This window comes from Gasterosteus aculeatus, chromosome 15 (assembly GCF_964276395.1).
Source record: "Gasterosteus aculeatus chromosome 15, fGasAcu3.hap1.1, whole genome shotgun sequence".
NCBI classification, from domain to species: domain Eukaryota; kingdom Metazoa; phylum Chordata; class Actinopteri; order Perciformes; family Gasterosteidae; genus Gasterosteus; species Gasterosteus aculeatus.
Window position 1 is genome coordinate 14627852 of NC_135703.1, and position 16597 is coordinate 14644448.

The following is a 16597-nucleotide window of genomic DNA, read 5'->3' on the forward strand; positions in this document are numbered from 1 at the left end:
GTTCATTTCTGATTTAATACTAAACCCTCAAATGTGTCAGGAATGTCACCTCCATTAAGAAGTCTCCTCACTAATCTCGTAGCTCTGCACAACTCCTCACCTACAGACTGCAGGAGAGGCATGTATTAAGTAAACAAGACGTCAGGCTGCACGTGACGATGCTCATATGCTGATGTTCAGCAGGTTCACCTTGTTTGTTTTGTGTCCTAACTTGCTAATATTTGCTAATCTTCAATATTAATGCTATTAGACCTCAGTGCTGCATTTGATACTGTCAACCACTCAATACTTTTGGACAGGTTGGAAAACTGGGTGGGGCTCTCAGGCACAGTCTTAAGCTGGTTCAGGTCATATTTAGAAGACAGGAACTATTTTGTTTCCATTGGTGACTTTGTATCAGAAACAACGACGTAACGAGTCCCCCAAGGTTCGATCTTAGGGCCGACTTTATTCAACATCTACATGCTCCCACTAGGACAAATCATGCAAAAAAATAAAATTGACCACCATTTCTACGCTGATGACACCCAAATCTATGTAGCGCTATCACCAAACGACTATCGCCCCATAGATCTTCTGTGCCAGTGCATTGAGCAAATCAAAGACTGGATGTGTCAAAATTTCCTACAACTAAATGAAGACAAAACTGAGATCATTGTATTTGGTGCTAAAAAAGAAAGGTTTAAAGTAACCCAACACCTTCACTCTCTGTCCCTGAAAACATCAAATAAAGCCAGAAAACTGGGGGTTATTATGGATTCAGATTTACACTTGGAGAGTCACATCAAATCAGTAACAAAATCGGCCTACTACCACCTCAAAAATGTAGCACGACTTAGAGGGCTCATGTCAGCTCAAGACTTAGAAACACTTGTACATGCCTTTATAACCAGTAGGCTAGACTATTGTAATGGTCTCCTTGCAGGTCTCCCAAAAAAAACAACTAACAAAGACCAAAAAATGTGAGCACATTACACCAATTCTTAAATCCTTACATTGGCTCCCAGTATGTCAGAGAATTAATTTCAAAATCCTACTGCTCACATATAAATCACTACATGGTTTAGGGCCAAAGTATATCACTGATATGCTTCCACTACATAAGCCTTCAAGATCACTAAGATCTTCTGACACCAATCTGTTAGTGATTCCCAGAGTAAATACAAATCATGGGAAAGCATCATTTAGTTACTACGCAACAACAGCTGGAATAAACTTCCTAAAGATTTAAGACTCTCCAACTCTGACCACGTTTAAAACAAGACTGAAAACTTTTATGTTCAGCTTCGCTTTCTGCTAAATTTTACCTACATTGCACTTTTAACCTCTGCCTTTAATTAAACAATTTAAATAAGATTTTAATTTATAATTTTATTTGCTGTTTCTATTTGTCTTTTAATTCTCGCATTTTATTTCACTTTATTGTATGAAATGTTATGATGTGAAGCACTTTGAGTCTGCCTTGTGTATGAAAAGCGCTATACAAATAAAATTGCCTTGCCTTCCCTAATCACCGCTAAAAACAATAAACAACTGAGCTTGATTGGAATGACAATAGCTTTGCAGGTTTTTGGTTTGAGACCAAGAAACTACAATTTATGATTTTAACATGATGTTGCTAGACGAAAAGTAACCGGTCCAGTATTTGTTGAGAGACGAGCCTTTTCTACTGGCATCAGTGGGTTTGGAGAACAGAACAGTCTTTGGCAGAACTCTTCCTGCGGCTCCAAGTGAAATGAGTCTAATCATTCAAGACAACCGAATAAAGTGGAACAGCCTGTTTCTTTCTTGTTGCCAAATTTATTTACATATCATTAATTTGGAACCCGACTTTGTGCACAGCCTGCTGTCATTGTGCAACCCATATTCACAATAACAATCGGGTTTCAGCTGGTAAAGTGCACGCTGTTATTTAGCCACTGTTGCACTTGCAAAAAGTGTTTAGGTCGTAAGAAAAACTGGCAGCCGACATTTTAAATACAGATTTACTTCAGAATGTTATTTCTTTTCCCATGGCCTAACGTGACTACGGACCCTCTGCAAATATACAGAACAGTCAAACGCATAACCCAACTTATCAATGAGAAACAGGTGGTAATGTATTAGATGTGAAATGTAGTGTTACATTTCTTCTGCTCAAATCACAGGTTCTTCTCAGCCGGCGCGACCTCCAAGAACAGCTGCAGGAACACCGTCAGCTTGGTCAACAGCCCTGGACAGAGCTGGTAATGGATGAAGGGTACGTAGGCGATAGCTCCACTGGCGATAAATAAAGTCACATAGAGGTATTCAATCTGAGGATTGTCTATGATAGGGGCCAGCACAAGGAATACTGCCACAATCAGGACCAGTATGGGGAGTATGATGGGAACCTGTTGAGAGAGGAGGGGACAGAAACAAGGTGTGTTAACAAAATGACAATTGACGATCGTTACACAGACATTTATTTGTGATAGGAGTGCTTGTGTGACACTGACCTTGTACGGCCTGTGGAGCTCCGGCTTCTTAATCTTGAGATAAAGTAGTCCAGACAGGGTGATGCCATAGAAAAACCAGGCAGTGAAACTGACAATAGCAATAAGGACAAAAAGAAACATTTATTCATACAGGTAACAGAGAAGAAACAATACATACATGCCTTATCCTTCTCACCTGAAGTAGTTGACAATGCTCTGGAAGTCTCCAGGGATCAGAACCAGCAGAGAGACGATGGTGGTGAAGATCAGGGCCGGAGACGGAGTCAGTCGGTGGATGTGAGCCATGGCCAGAATAGCTGGCTGGAAAGCGGACACGTGTCTGGGTGAAATTCTGCGTCAGCGCTCTCGTGCCGGACAAACACAATCACAAGGAGCGCCTCTCACCATGTGTCCTTCCCTGGCGGCCACAAAGCACACCCGGCCTCCACTGAAGAACGTCCCGTTCAGGGAACCGAAAGCGGACAGCGCTGCGGCCACAGACATGATCCAGCCCCAGCTTCCCAGCACCTTGTTCCTGGGGATGAAGGTTGCAGAGTCTTGAGGAGCATTACTGTGTCAATTGGTAGAGTGATCCTCTGACGCTCCTCTAAAAATGTGTTATTTTAAAAGCGGTCCATCAGGTGGCGTCTTACCCCCAGGTCACTGCTACCGCGTTGGAGGACATGAGCTCCATCGGCGTCATAACGGTCAGGTAGCTGACATTCACCAGCAGATACAAGCCAGTCACCAGAGAAATGGCTATCACAACGGCCCGAGGAAGATTCACCTGGTGGGGGAAAAAGAGGGCAACATCATTTCTGTGCTCTGTATAATGTTATTGATGGAATTACAATGGATTGACTCACAGGTTGCGAACAATAACGCTATTTTAAGGACAAAAATGATGAAACATTTCACAAAGAAACAGTTTAAGAGATATCACCAAAAAGAGTCTTGGTTTAAGCTGAATAATTTGTGTTATGATTGTTAATAGCTAACTCTTTTGAAGATGTTTGTAATTATACAATATATCTTGCAGAAAATAAAAACAAATACAGTGGCCTGTGATTAACTGCAATTGTTGTTAGTATTGAATTGTCGATTTACATTTTACATTTACAATAAATACAGCCCGGATCTACACAAATAGAGACTGAAAACTGTGTGATCTGTATTTTCTGCCAATAACTCTTTTAACTGCCGCTGGTTGCAAATTGTTCTCATCTCCATTCACTGCAAACATTCACATGACAACATAATTGGAAAACAGACCTTTATCCCACTGTGATAAGATAACAATTGCAGTAAACACTCCCACGCTCACACACATCTGTACTGCAATGAACCGTTGGAACACGGCTTACATTACTATTAACCCACAGGAGGACACGTGCATCATCCAGCTCTCACCTCTGGTCTTTGCAGTTCCTCTGTGACACAGTTCAAGTTGTACCAGCCAGCGTAAGACCAGAGTGCTTGATAAAAAGCCATTCCTATCGTGCTTAAAGACCACTGAGTGCCTCTAAATGCATTCTCAACTTCCAAATTGTCCACGATGACACTGCTGCTGTGTGTGAGCTCCACTATTCCTCCAATCGCCATCAACGCCAATGCCAGGACCTTGGCTACCAAGAAGACCACTTGGATTCTGACAGCAATTTGGACATTCAAGGCGTTGACAGTGGCAACGACTAGTATTGCCACAGCTGCAACCCACTTCACCAAAAGCTGAGGAGGAGGGCAGCCCGTGTAAAAGAGAGCTAGAGTGTACTGCGCAATGCAGATTGCCATTGCTGCGATGCCGAATGGTTTCATCACCAGGATGAAAGTGACGGCCGCAAAGAAAGCAGGACACGAACCATAGATCCTCAGTATGTAGATAAAGTCCCCACCGGATTCAGAAATGACTGTGCCGAGCTCAGCATACGAGAGCCCTGCAAATATTGCCACGAGTCCTGAGAGAGCCCAGATCAGCAGACTGGCCCCAGGGCTTCCCGCATACGCCAGGACAAACTTTGGGGACATGAATATTCCAGAACCGATCATAGTCCCAGAAACCAGAGCAACGCCTCCAATTAGACCGATTTCACGCTTCATTTTCAGAGCTTCGGGTTCCTTGAGCGCCATGTTGTCGCGTATATCAATGAGACGATGAAAATGCTGTAGTGGTGATTCACCCTTACAGAGCAGACACCCTCGATAAGAAGTAACTCACACATCTCAGACACAATAATTGGTTCTTGGAGAGATAGTAAACACAGCTTAATGTTTTACTAAGATAGATAGATAGTAAATCCACTTAAGCTGTAAATCTTTCAGTTACCAACACAATCAATGAGTGTTGAGAAAGTTGTAAAATCTTGATGATAGACCCGTCTACGATGATAAATCTACTGTAATTTTAGGGCGCTTTTTTAGTCTTTCGATCCCTGAAAGCCCCGATAGTAAGAAATATCCATGGAGCTGACATCAGAATTAGTTCCCATGAAGGAGTTCTCAAAGTTCCTTGACCGCTGTGTTGTAACGGAAATCATGGAGACAATGAGTAACCCTTACAGAATCAACTGGTTAGTAGAAAACTTATCAATGTGTTTGATGAATAATGGATTCCCCAATTAAATGAATAAACAATGCATGAGAAAAAAGAAAGCTCAGGTCTGAGTAGATGGCAAAGTTGATTGCATACATGTATAAACTCTCCATTTTTGAACAGCTTCAGTGACTGTTTAATTGATTAAACAGTAAACTCTTACTTCTGGATGTTTCAGCTCCTCAGTTAGACAATTCAAAGTGTTCCAACCATCATAAGACCACAAGCCCTGATAGAAAGCAATGCCAATGGAGCTGACGTCAGCATTTGTTCCTTCAAAGGAGTTCTCAAAGTTCTCAGTGTGTCCCTGGAAGAGCAGCACCACACCTCCCAGTATGATCACCGCCAGAGCCAGCAGCTTGACAACCATGGACAACACCTGGATGCCGGTGGCCAAGCGGACGCTCATGCAGTTGACTATGGCCAGCGCCAATATGACTGCTGCAGCCACGCACTTCACCACGGGTTGCGGAGGGATGCATCCGTGGTAAAAAGGGGCCGCGATGTATTCCGCCAGACCCAGGGCGATTGCTGTGGCACTGGCAGGCCTCATGACGGTAACGAAGCTGAAGACAAACATAAAGGCCACCACTCTCCCCGCTGTCCGCAGCATGTAGATGTATTCCGCTCCAGACTCTGGTATGACTGTCCCCAGTTCAGCGTAGCAGAGCCCGCCACACATGGCTACCAACCCACAGCAGCTCCATATGACCAAGCTGGCCCCGGGGCTGCCGATGGCCAACAGTACAAATTGGGGGGACATGAAAATGCCGGATCCAATCATGGTCCCAGCAATGAATGACACCGCTCCTATAATCCCAATTTCCCTCTTCAGATTGAGTCTGTGTGCGTCACGCTTCATTGTTTGAAGGCGACTGCGTCAAGGCATTCGCTGTGGACACTGGACAGACAGAGAACTGGTTGTAAATTAACTACTAAATGTTAGGTAACGTTAGAGTCACGTTAACAACGTGAAGTAAAATCTTTGACCCAAGGTCTGGCAGTGTAAGACTGAGGTGGAGCTTCTTCTGCTTGTCTTTGACGTATTAAAGGGGCTAGGATTAATTTTAAAAATGATTACGCTGATTTCAGAGAGAAGTGTCCACAAATGATCTAAAATTTGATTTATATTTGAATAGTGAAAAAATAAGTAGGTGTTCCATTACTTCACACCTGTGTTTAATGCTCCATTTCCCACCTTAATGTGGAAACCTTAACTTGCATGGGAATAAATACAGATGTGCACGCAGAAAATACTAAACAATGAATAACAGATCAATAATGACTAACATATCCCTAACACCATATTTTATCCCTGCAAATCCCCTGCTGATGTCACAAGGGGAACCCTTGAGGATCAGCTCCCGCCTCACTAACACTATTCAGCACATCATTGCCAAGGGTTCAACAATGTTTTCTATCGTACCGTCACTTAAAAGCAAGAGGACCTGAAGATATTTGAACTCCATTGTTCATGGCGGAACTCATCCCAACTCACCATTTTCTATCAAATTGGTCTCCCACTTGGAGGTGTTGGTTCTATGGTTCCAGCCACTGGATGTAATCATGCTGAGAAGCGCCCACATTTACAGTCTGATGCAGGAATGAAAAGTGAATCATCTGCATCAGAAGCGATGTGACCACTAAATGTCCCTCTGCTGTACCAAACGATTCTGTCCACGTAAGATACAAACAGAACTGGTGCTAAAGCCTCAACATTGGCTTTGTTCAGCATACACAGGGGCTACATCAGTTTATTGCTAATAATGGCCCAGGATGCCGATCCCTAGTGCGCGGAATCGCTTTCAATCCACCCCCCTGTTCTCAAAGTTCTCAGTGTGTCCTTTGATGGAAAGATGGTTTGGGCTGAAACCAGCTTTCTTTTATGCCAAATCAATGTTGCCAGAGGTTAAAGTGGAAGGTAACATCACAAGAATATAAAGCAAGTGGAAACAAATACAATCACCAAAAGAATCCTCACTGCTTGTAGTAGCGTTTTATTGCACCAAACTGTTTTCTGAGGGACAAAAGGTTCAGCTGAACTAGAACACAGCCTCCAAATGGCAACAAAGACTCCACTACAACAAGACCATGTGAGATATGAAAACCCAGATCAACTAAATGAAGGCCATTCCAAAGCGAAACACAGAAGCACAATGTGCAGGTCGAATGAGCGCAGGCAACAGACTGCAAAGGATGAACAGTCCTTCTCGTTCCCTGTAACTCGTCTTCTGCAGTCATTAGTCTCACAGCTCAAACAGACATCCCGACTCATCACGGTTTTGTTCCAATGGTCAGGTAAATCCACAAAATGTTCTATTTTATCATCGTAAGCCTCAAACAACCCATTAGGACATATTACCATCAACACTTAAAGCTGGCCGTTGCTTTTTCAAAGAGTTCTTGTGGATGAAGTTGACTTTGGTGAAGTGTCTATTTGCACCTGGTGAGAACATCACACGGCAGCTGTTCGGCCTTGGACTCGGTTTAGCAATTGTTATTGATTCAGATTTAGTCGCAGTGTTAAAAGTAATGATATTTTGCAACAATATGTGTTTAGGTAGCAGGAGGTGGTGGATGAATGAGTACAATTCAGAAACAAAAAACACATTATCACTTTATTGCTCTAGGGGGGATGATGCCCACATGTCACGGTGGCCTTGATGGATTACGTATTGCTCCTATAATGTCAACGCAATAACACACAAGACAATAACAGATTATCCCAGTGAACCCCCCACGTGGTGGACTCACCTCGGGGCGTTTCAACTCTTCAGTAACGTAATTCAGATTGTTCCAGCCATCGTAGGACCACAGGCCCTGGTAGAAGGCGATGCCGATCGGACTGATGGCCAGGTTCGTGTTTTCAAAGGAGTCTTGAAAGTTTTCCGTGTGGCCCCTCACAAGCATGACCAACCCTCCTACGATGATTACCGCCAGTGCCAGGACCTTGACCACCATGAAAAACACCTGGATCGACATGGCGAAGCGGACATTGAGGCAGTTCACCGCGGCGAGGACGACGATTGAAACGGCGGCCACGCACTTGACCAGCAGCGCCGGCGCGGCGCAGTCCGGGTAGAACGGAGCCACGACGTACTGCGCAAAGCTCAGGGAGATGCCGGCGACCCCCGCGGGCCTCACAAACAGCACGGAGCTGAAGATCAACATGAAGGCCACCACCGGGCCCGCGGTCCTCAGGATGTAGATGTACTCCCCGCCGGACTCCCGTATGACGGTGCCCAGCTCGGCGTAGCAGAAGGACGCCAGTATGACCAGCGCGCCGCAGCACGCCCACACCAGCAGACTGGCCCCCGGGCTGCCGATGGAGGACAGCACCGTCTGAGGGGACATGAAGATCCCAGATCCGATCATGGTGCCAGCGATGAGGGACACGGCCCCCACCAGCCCGACTTCCCGCTTCAGGTTCAGCTTCTCCGTCTGAACGTCCATAGTTTTCGTCCGCCACCTTCAGCAGTGGAGGAGCCTCCATAATTACATGGACAAAGTCGCCCGCGGAGTTAATAATTACAGGTTTGGGTGCAGGTACCTTGGGTGGAAAAGGACTTGTGCTGTTGGCCAAGCCTTTGTTGAAGGTGTTAGATATGCAGGACAGTGAGCTGGAAAGGAGGTGAACATGTCACACACACACTTTCCCTTCAAGGCAACAACTCGCACGTGCATGAATCACTTATCGGTTCACATAAAATACCAGCTCTCTGTTTTTGTGTTTCACTTTTTATTAAAACATTTTTCAGGACATTGTTGTGGATTTGTGTGGCAGAGAATTAGCCCCAGAAACGTAGTTCCTGTAGCTTGAAATAGAATTACAAAATGCACCCATGACTTATTTTAAACCCTCTATTTTGGGGTGTAACAGCATACTAATGTTATGTATTCAAATTGATTCATTTTAGCACTTACTATTGCTACAAATAGTATGAACAAACAATGGAGAGATAAAAGCATTAATGAAATACAATCTGTAAACACACATGGAACCAGCGAGCGATGCTTACACAGCTTATCAGCAATTACCTCAGAGATTCATAACACAATACAACAATGTTTTAGGATGTCTTCCATCTGTCGATTGATGTTTCTGGCCGTTTTCCACCTACAACACATCAAACACACCCATAAACGTGTCTTCCCTTGTGCCGGTTGTCTATAAAACATAATGGGTCGTGTTCTCACCATGAGAGAAGTTACGCGCTTCTCTCACGTCGAACTAGTCACCCTGCGATGTGTCACATGACAATCCGCAAACACAAATACACTCAATACAGGGTCCCCTTGATTTAATGAGGTACAGTGTGCATCTGCCATGGTTTCATGAAGCGGTCCCTCGTCCATCCGCCCACCTCCATCAGGGAGCTTTATCTTCCCCTCCTGTAACAAAGAGGTGAACAGCCTTGTTGGAGTGCAGCATCTGTCCGGCTCGCTGTGCTCCTGTGATTGCAGCCAACTTGTGGGCATCGTAACGCGAGTACAGGGAAGTGCAAGTCCAGCTGGCCTCCTCCGCTCGACCGCCCGCTGCGAGCATGTTACACACCTCGCTGTAGAAATGCGGGAACGAGGGCAATCCATAAAATATCAGGTTCTGGATCCCTTTGATGGTGTGCCTAAAGAGAAGAAAAGAGGGAGGTCAGAGTTCCTGTTGGGCTCCACACTTTATACTCAAGACTTTTCAGGAGGCATTAGCAAAGTCAGAGGATTAAAGTATGATGGAAACCAGTAGACGTGATATAATTTATTCTAGGACAAGTCACTTTTTCAGTGTTTTTCAGAAGTTGGATTATTAATCTTCTTCTGCTGATTATTGCTCTCCAGTATTCTGAATTAAGATCCTAATGCATGTAAAAGTGTTTAATGTGTTTAACAGCCTCCAACAGGATACAAAAACATGTTAGAAGTAACAACGTAGCCTAGTCTTTTTAATTTTCTAAGGAAACTGAATTGCTCCAGAATGGTCGAAAGAATATTTTTCGAAATAAGATTTCAGCCAGAACGCCGGTGTGTTTAAATAAGCAATAAAGGTACTTGAGGCAGTACCAATAACGTAACAGTTCGGACACGTTGTTAGGCCGATGCAGAGCGAGCAACCCACGAACGATACGAAGTACTGCCTCAAGTACCTTATTGCTTTTATAATACAGTTACCATCGAAATTATAATTAGTAAGTAAATAGCTGCCTTTCAGCATAAAATAGTTGTAGCCACCAAACGTATTTCCACCAAACATTTCAGTAGTCTAGAGAAAAAATTGTCTGTACGTGTACGTAAACAGCATTGGGTCTCGCACCATCATTCATTCACATCACTGAAGACGCCCACCTTAATTGTCGCAATTAGCTCGCATTGCCTAAAACTGATCATTGGTGGGATTTCTGTGTTTTTTTTCAGAGATCACCACAGAGATAAAAGCTAAAATGCCAACTAACGGTTACGCAAAATCTAATCTGCTACTTTGAGTGCGCAGTGATACGGAACACTCGGGTCAATGACCTGTAATGTAATGTGAACAGCAACTGTACATTATCGCTCAATAACGTACCCCTCCGTGACTCACTCTCAACCAATCAGAGCGCTGTATTTCATCTACCTGTATTATAAACATCAATAGATCACAATAAAGAAGCTATAGTTTCTGATTACCACGTTAAAAAAAGATAAAGGGGCTTGAATGCTCCCTTTGAATAACCTTGAACCTTGAAAGGTCCATCTTTTGAACCGATATCCTTTGTGTTATCGCAATTGACAATAGCTCTTAAAAGGGTAATAAAGGCTTTTCTATCGATGGCGTGGGACTGATTACAGGAAGAAATATCACCAGAATGCTCATTATAGATTTGTGTCTACAATTGTTCTTCCACTAAACCAAAATCCTTTAGCAGGGAATCTCTACTGCCCCCCCTCCCCCTCCCCCCCACTCCTCTAGAGGAAAGATGTATTATCTGTTGTACCAACCGCTGGGTGACTGAACAAATAAAAACCCCAAACCAACCACAGATCCCCAAAACAAGATGGGCTACTAAATGGAGAAAGCACGGACCTCTTGTAGAAGTGGAAGCGTTCAGTGAAGAGCAGGAACTGTTTATCCCCGTTTTGCAAGAAGTGTCTGGCTCGGGACACTTCTGACCTGCTGGAATACTCGCATATGCTCGTGAAGTTGATCTCCTCCTTCCTCATGTAGTTGCGCAGCCGGATGTAGTCGAAGTAAGACGGGATGTAGATCAGAGTGTGGGACATAACCGAGTCCCTGTACTGAGGCAGCACTTTATCTACAAAGAACTGAAACCTACAGGCAGCAGAGGGACAGCAAATACAAATAAGATTTTGTTCGCATCAAGCAATAATTTGTCAAGATCTCATGATCTGTTACATATATTAACATTTTCTTTAATACATTTTGAACTAAATTGTAATATTTAAATTAACATTGAAAAAGGAAAGAAAATGATAATGAAAGGAAAGAAAAAAGAAAATCATCCGAGGTCCAATTGTCCACCAATTTAAAAATGGAAACAAGTGCCAGTGCCAACCAATAGTATCGTGACATTCACTCAATAAAAAAACTCTTAGCCAGTGTGGAGCCGCAGCTCTCTGCTATAACCCCGGCCACTTTATATTCTATAAATATTTACCGCCATCAATCAATCAATCAAACATGGGGCGAAAGTTTGGAGTGTAGCTAACTGAAACAAAAGCAAAATGGGGTTTTCTCTACAAAGCATTTGAATAGCTGCGGGCTATAAGCGTTGACATGTGGTCTGGCTGGACTGGTGGAAGACCTTACCTGGCATCGTGGTCCATGAAACTGTCAGCAGAGAACATCTGAAACACATGAGGCAGCTCAACCAGCACCTGGCAGATGGAGCCCGTCTTTGGCATGTTCTTAGTGGCAATCTGGGACAGAAACCACACAGAAAAATGACTACACAATCAAAAAAGCAATGAAGAAACCAGTGCATGCGTCACATATCCAGCTGCCTACAGTAAACAACCTGTAGCTACGGCTCCAACCGCTGAGGATTAACTCCACCTATGAGGTCATTTGTGCCTCTCGGCCTGCGCTGAATGCTCAGTCCCTGCAGCAGGTGTCATGCTAACTGTAATGAGTACCTGTCCACGGTAATTGCCGCAGTGCTTGGTGAGGATGTTGTTGATCTGCGGGTCCTGGATGGAACTGAACACCAGCGTCTGCCGGTAGTGTTTGGCCCAGTTGTTGAGGTTCCACATCCTCACCCTGGAGAAGTCCACTCCGTGGGAGTCCAGCGGCTGCAGGTTCATGTGCTTCATCACATGCTGTAGAGGGGCAGACCGCGTCCATTTTTATAAACACATCACCTTCACGGCAAAACTTAACATTACCAACTTTTGATAAGTTTATCCAACTTTCATCCATCCGAGTGTTTACATTGAGTATCAACAGCAGCTGCCACTCCAAGAGTAATGTGCCATGTGTGTTCTTACCAACACATGCTCCCAGTTCTGCATGAGTAAGACATCTGCCTGGTCCACCACCAGCAGATCGATGGAGGAGAGGAAGTCAAAGTCTCGGTGGAATTCTCCATCTGCTCCGAGCACCGTACGGAGGCCAAGCGGTGACGCAATGATGATGTCTGACGAATAAAAGGGCGAGTACAGGCGCATGCTGCCTCTCACAATGGAGACGCCTGGGGAGAGAGGACAGCGACGCAGCCTCAGACAGGAAGACTTGGTGGTTCGCCGAACGGTGGGCGGGCTTGTTTGTTAAGGCGTACCTATCTTGAAGTGATCGTCCACGTTGCCCGAGAAGATGGCGCTGAAGTCGTCAGGTCGCTGCACATGGTGAGGCTCGACATCTGCCTCTTCGCCAAACTCTTCCTTGAACCTCTTCTTGTTGCTGACCATGATCTTCTTGCCTTTTGCCTCCAGCAGGCTGATGAGGTTCTGGACGACCCGCAGAGCTCCGCCTCGGAACGGAAGGAGAATCAGGACCTGGCATATTAATAACAACCATTACAACAGAGCGGGGGACCGATGGCTGCTCGTGGCTGCTTTGGAGCCAAAACAGGCCTGATTTGCAACTGAAGGAGAGAAGATATGTCCGATGGAGGAATGTTAAGAAGCACAAAACAGCGTAACCAGTACTTTACCTTGGGCCGGGTCAGTCCTTGGTCCCTGGGTTCGTCCTGCGGCTCAGCTCCAGGTGCAGCTTGGGTTTTATGCTCCCTTAGCAGTGCGTTGTGAGCCAGGACCCGGGAGTTGGCCTTCAGTACGTGGTTGAGAATGTGGAGGCAGTATGCACTGCAGACCTGAGGGGCCTGGACCACAGGACAGATGTCCGAGCAGTAGAGGTCCTTGTAGGAGCCCATCAGCGCTAGCAGCTCGAGCTGCAGAGGGCTGCTCTCCCCAGCCGGCCCATTAGGGTCGACGGTCTGGTTCACATTCTTCCTGCGGGTCTCCAACACTTTGTGGAAAACTGGCAGGTTTGTATTCTTGTGTGGGCCGATGCCTCCAAACCTCTCCAGGGGTGATGTACACAGTAAAGTTCCCAATTTTGGCCACTACATTTGAGAAAAAGCAAAATAGAGTTACACACATCAACTGTAGTTAGAATTGACTGATAACAAATGCTGTAAGCAAATGCTTGTGAACTTAATACCGTGATCTGAGCCTTGGCTTTGGTGCCAGATGTTATCTTCTGCACATCCTCCTCCTCAAGCTCTGTGTCCAAATGCTGCAGAAACATGTCTGCGTGTACAGAAACAAAACTGTTAAATGCTTCCTCAACTTTTAGATTCCAGCATGCAAGACAATCATTATGAAGAATGCCTAGAAGTTACAGGGAACACGTATCGGACTGCATTAATGATTAAACAATTGTAGTGGACTGAGCAGTACCTTTAAGGTCTTCCTCTGCGGCGCTGTCGGCGTCCCCTTGTTCTTCTGCCTCCGTGAAGTTGGTCTCCAGACAGAACTGAGTCTCATGATCCTTGTCTACAAACTCGTCTCCAGCCCCCTTCTCCTCCCCATCTACCGCTTCAACGTCAGCCTCATCCGCACTCTCTTCTCCACCTTCACCTTCATCTTCATCGCCATGCTCACTGTCATTGCCAACTCCATCACTGTCCCCTACAAGAAGAAGCACAGCAATACTCAGTTGACTGATGTGGGTTGGCCTATCCCATCCTCAGTGTGCCAGAAAGAAAAACAACTCACCTTCATCCAAAAGCTCTTCTTCATCGTCTTCATCTTCATCGTCAGTGCTCTCCTCCTCACTGTCATTAATCCCGGGTTGGTGGAGAGTGGAAAGAAGCTTCTGATAGGCGGTTTGCTGCTCCACGTCTGCCTCTTCGTCCTCCAGCTCATCGTGCTCAGCGTCAGAGTGTTCAGGGCTTGGTGGCTGTAACAAAAGGTGAGGACGAATCCGTTAATTTGGTAAACTATTATTAACTAGTAACTATTATTATAATAATACTGTGGGTGAGATATTACATATGTAGTTTTTCAGCGACTTGCACCACTACTCACCAGTTTCAATATCTCAGTTTTTTCAGGTCTTGCCCCAACTCTGTTAAAACAACACAATGGGGTTATGTAGTCACTATTTAGTTTTGTAATTGGAGTGTAATACTGTGTATTAATATTTAGGGACAGCACTTAGGCAGATCTACCAACTCTCACGGTTTCGCCGTGTGACACACGCTTTTGCATGTTTTCACACGCACTCACGCCACACAACCAATTTCTCACGGCAAAAAATAAATTCTGATTTTGGGCCGAAGCGCGTTCGTTCGTTTTCAAACTCCCCGACGATAGACGGCGCTAAGGAGCGCGTCTGTGAACCTATTCGCTGCATAGACATCCTGTTTACCCCGAAGAGTCCCGGAGTTAGCAACAGAAGAAGGTTTTCAAACAGACACAACCGCGGGAGAAACTGAGGAGGAGCAAAGACTAAGGTATGTTAATGACATGTGGTTCAATTAAGTACTCACTCTCTTAAACTTTAAATCTTGAAAGAACTGATTAGTTGTGTTTGTGTGATTTTGAGTGGTGAATGTAAACTGTCACAACAAGCAGCAGGAGAGCACCTTGTTAACCTCTTGGTGTACTGCATGCTCAAAACATCATAGCATTGTTTATTAAGCCTTAATAAACAATGCTTGATAAAAAATGACTAACCAGCTTCTGATCTCCTTCTTAATACCTCATCTTTTGTTATTTTATTTATGTGTATTTATATTATGTGTATAAATTGTTTTGCTTTGAAAGGCTCCTGTTTAAGCACTTTATTTGTTGCACTTTTTTGTTTGATAATGAAAAATATTTTTCCCTAACTAAACTTGTCATTTTTTGCTGAACATGAATCATTAAGTGCTCTTAATAATACAATTATTAACAATATAGGTGAGGTTTCAGTTAAGAGTTAGTTGAATACCATTGTAATCAAAATGTCAATCAACCTAAATTGGTCAAATCTTAAACACAGGTCTATTAATTAGGCTATTTTGTGGTAAATAGACAGTCATTGAGGCACAGCAATAGTTTTCTGGATGAATGTTCAGCTCAAGTCTAGAAGGCCCCACAAGTCATGAGCAGATAAACATGAATCAGAATAAGTTCAGGCATACCACCCAAAGATCCACTAGAATGCATGAAATAAGATCTACTTAAACCAGAATGTCCTTGGGGTGGACCATCAGCTACGTCTCTGCTTCTCAGAATGTAACCAATGTTGTCCACCTCCAGCAGGCCGCCCCTCTCAACGACGTTGGGCCCCACAAACCACCAGAATGCAGGGTACAACATGGGTACTACGCCAAATGAATTCCGATTTCCTGATATGAGCCACCAACGTGTGTGGCTGCGTGCGCGGCAAAATCTTGGTCACCACCGACAAAATCTCACTCCAAGGTTTTTTGAAAAGTTGGCAGCTCTGCTTAGGGGTGTTTTAAAAGTTACGGTTTAAATGAGCCCTTTCGAAAAGTATAACCCAATTAATTTTAGGTAGTTACTAGTAACACATATCTATGTATATGACGTTACGTAAAGTTAAGTTAGCTAACGTTAACTGAATCAGCCTCGAGCGTGACCGCCACCTGAAGCAACCTAGCTAGTTGGCTAACATTAAAGTAGCTTTGTCACTACACGACACTGCGAAGTCCACTGTGCTGCTTACACGTCATGGAATGGATGCTCCTCTCCGAATTCCTTCAAGTGCTTCTTCTGTTTTTTGGTTAAACTGCTGAAAAGCTGCGAATTCTGCCTCCTTTTCCCCATGTTGACAGTAACTTGCACGTGTGACTCTCCGGCTTCTTCGTTGGTGGTGAATCAGCAGCCGCATTAGCGCCTCTGGAGGGAGATCGCATGTGTGCAGTTCGGGCTGTGGCAGTAAAGGGATTTATGCGCACATGTTCTTTTATAGTTTCTGATATATACACATGTATATAATATTAATCACACGTATTCACAAATAGTATAATTTACAAAATAATAAATCCAATAAATAAGATGAATAGCCAAAACACTGACTGACACTATATTCCTTTCCTGCTGTAAAAGG

The 16597-nt window shown here is 44.4% G+C and overlaps 2 protein-coding genes and 1 long non-coding RNA gene across 5 annotated transcripts; all 3 read right to left on the minus strand.

The window, feature by feature from the left end:
* Positions 1-1780: 1780 nt before the first annotated feature.
* LOC120832641 (b(0,+)-type amino acid transporter 1) lies at positions 1781-8569 on the minus strand. 3 transcript variants are annotated; one of them, XM_078089060.1, is made up of 6 exons: positions 7801-8569; positions 3110-3243; positions 2862-2991; positions 2653-2777; positions 2478-2565; positions 1781-2372 (listed from the first exon to the last, which is right to left on the minus strand). In XM_078089060.1, exons 1-6 carry the CDS (start codon positions 8497-8499, stop codon positions 2142-2144), a joined length of 1407 nt encoding a protein of 468 aa, XP_077945186.1. In that variant the 5' UTR covers positions 8500-8569; the 3' UTR covers positions 1781-2141. The 3 variants fall into 3 exon arrangements, with proteins under 3 accessions (XP_077945186.1, XP_040055018.2, XP_077945185.1); XM_040199084.2 differs by lacking the exon at positions 7801-8569 and adding an exon at positions 5210-5943; XM_078089059.1 differs by lacking the exon at positions 7801-8569 and adding an exon at positions 3867-4671.
* A 199-nt stretch (positions 8570-8768) lies between these two features.
* Positions 8769-16430, minus strand: utp25 (UTP25 small subunit processor component). Its single transcript, XM_040199078.2, has 12 exons — positions 16214-16430; positions 14566-14605; positions 14254-14437; positions 13936-14166; positions 13697-13785; positions 13188-13598; positions 12813-13029; positions 12523-12725; positions 12172-12354; positions 11846-11955; positions 11102-11347; positions 8769-9671 (listed from the first exon to the last, which is right to left on the minus strand). Exons 1-12 carry the CDS (start codon positions 16312-16314, stop codon positions 9416-9418), a joined length of 2271 nt encoding a protein of 756 aa, XP_040055012.2. The 5' UTR covers positions 16315-16430; the 3' UTR covers positions 8769-9415.
* Positions 14700-15040, minus strand: LOC144388345 (uncharacterized). The gene is made up of 2 exons (XR_013452676.1): positions 14958-15040; positions 14700-14900 (listed from the first exon to the last, which is right to left on the minus strand). It is a non-coding gene; the product is annotated as an uncharacterized LOC144388345 (long non-coding RNA).
* Positions 16431-16597: the final 167 nt, after the last annotated feature.

Excerpts from the sequence above, each read along its gene's own strand:
- utp25 (XM_040199078.2), bottom strand. The coding sequence starts at position 16,314 with ATGGGGAAAAGGAGGCAGAATTCGCAGCTTTTCAGCAGTTTAACCAAA. Across the intron at positions 14,438-14,565 it reads AAACTGAGATATTGAAACTG|CCACCAAGCCCTGAACACTC; the intron begins GTGAGTAGTGGT and ends CTTTTGTTACAG. Across the intron at positions 9,672-11,101 it reads CGCTTCCACTTCTACAAGAG|GCACACCATCAAAGGGATCC; the intron begins GTCCGTGCTTTC and ends TCTTCTCTTTAG.
- LOC120832641 (XM_078089059.1), bottom strand. The coding sequence starts at position 4,583 with ATGGCGCTCAAGGAACCCGAAGCTCTGAAAATGAAGCGTGAAATCGGT. Across the intron at positions 2,992-3,109 it reads GCGGTAGCAGTGACCTGGGG|GAACAAGGTGCTGGGAAGCT; the intron begins GTAAGACGCCAC and ends CTTCATCCCCAG. Across the intron at positions 2,566-2,652 it reads AGCATTGTCAACTACTTCAG|TTTCACTGCCTGGTTTTTCT; the intron begins GTGAGAAGGATA and ends TGCTATTGTCAG.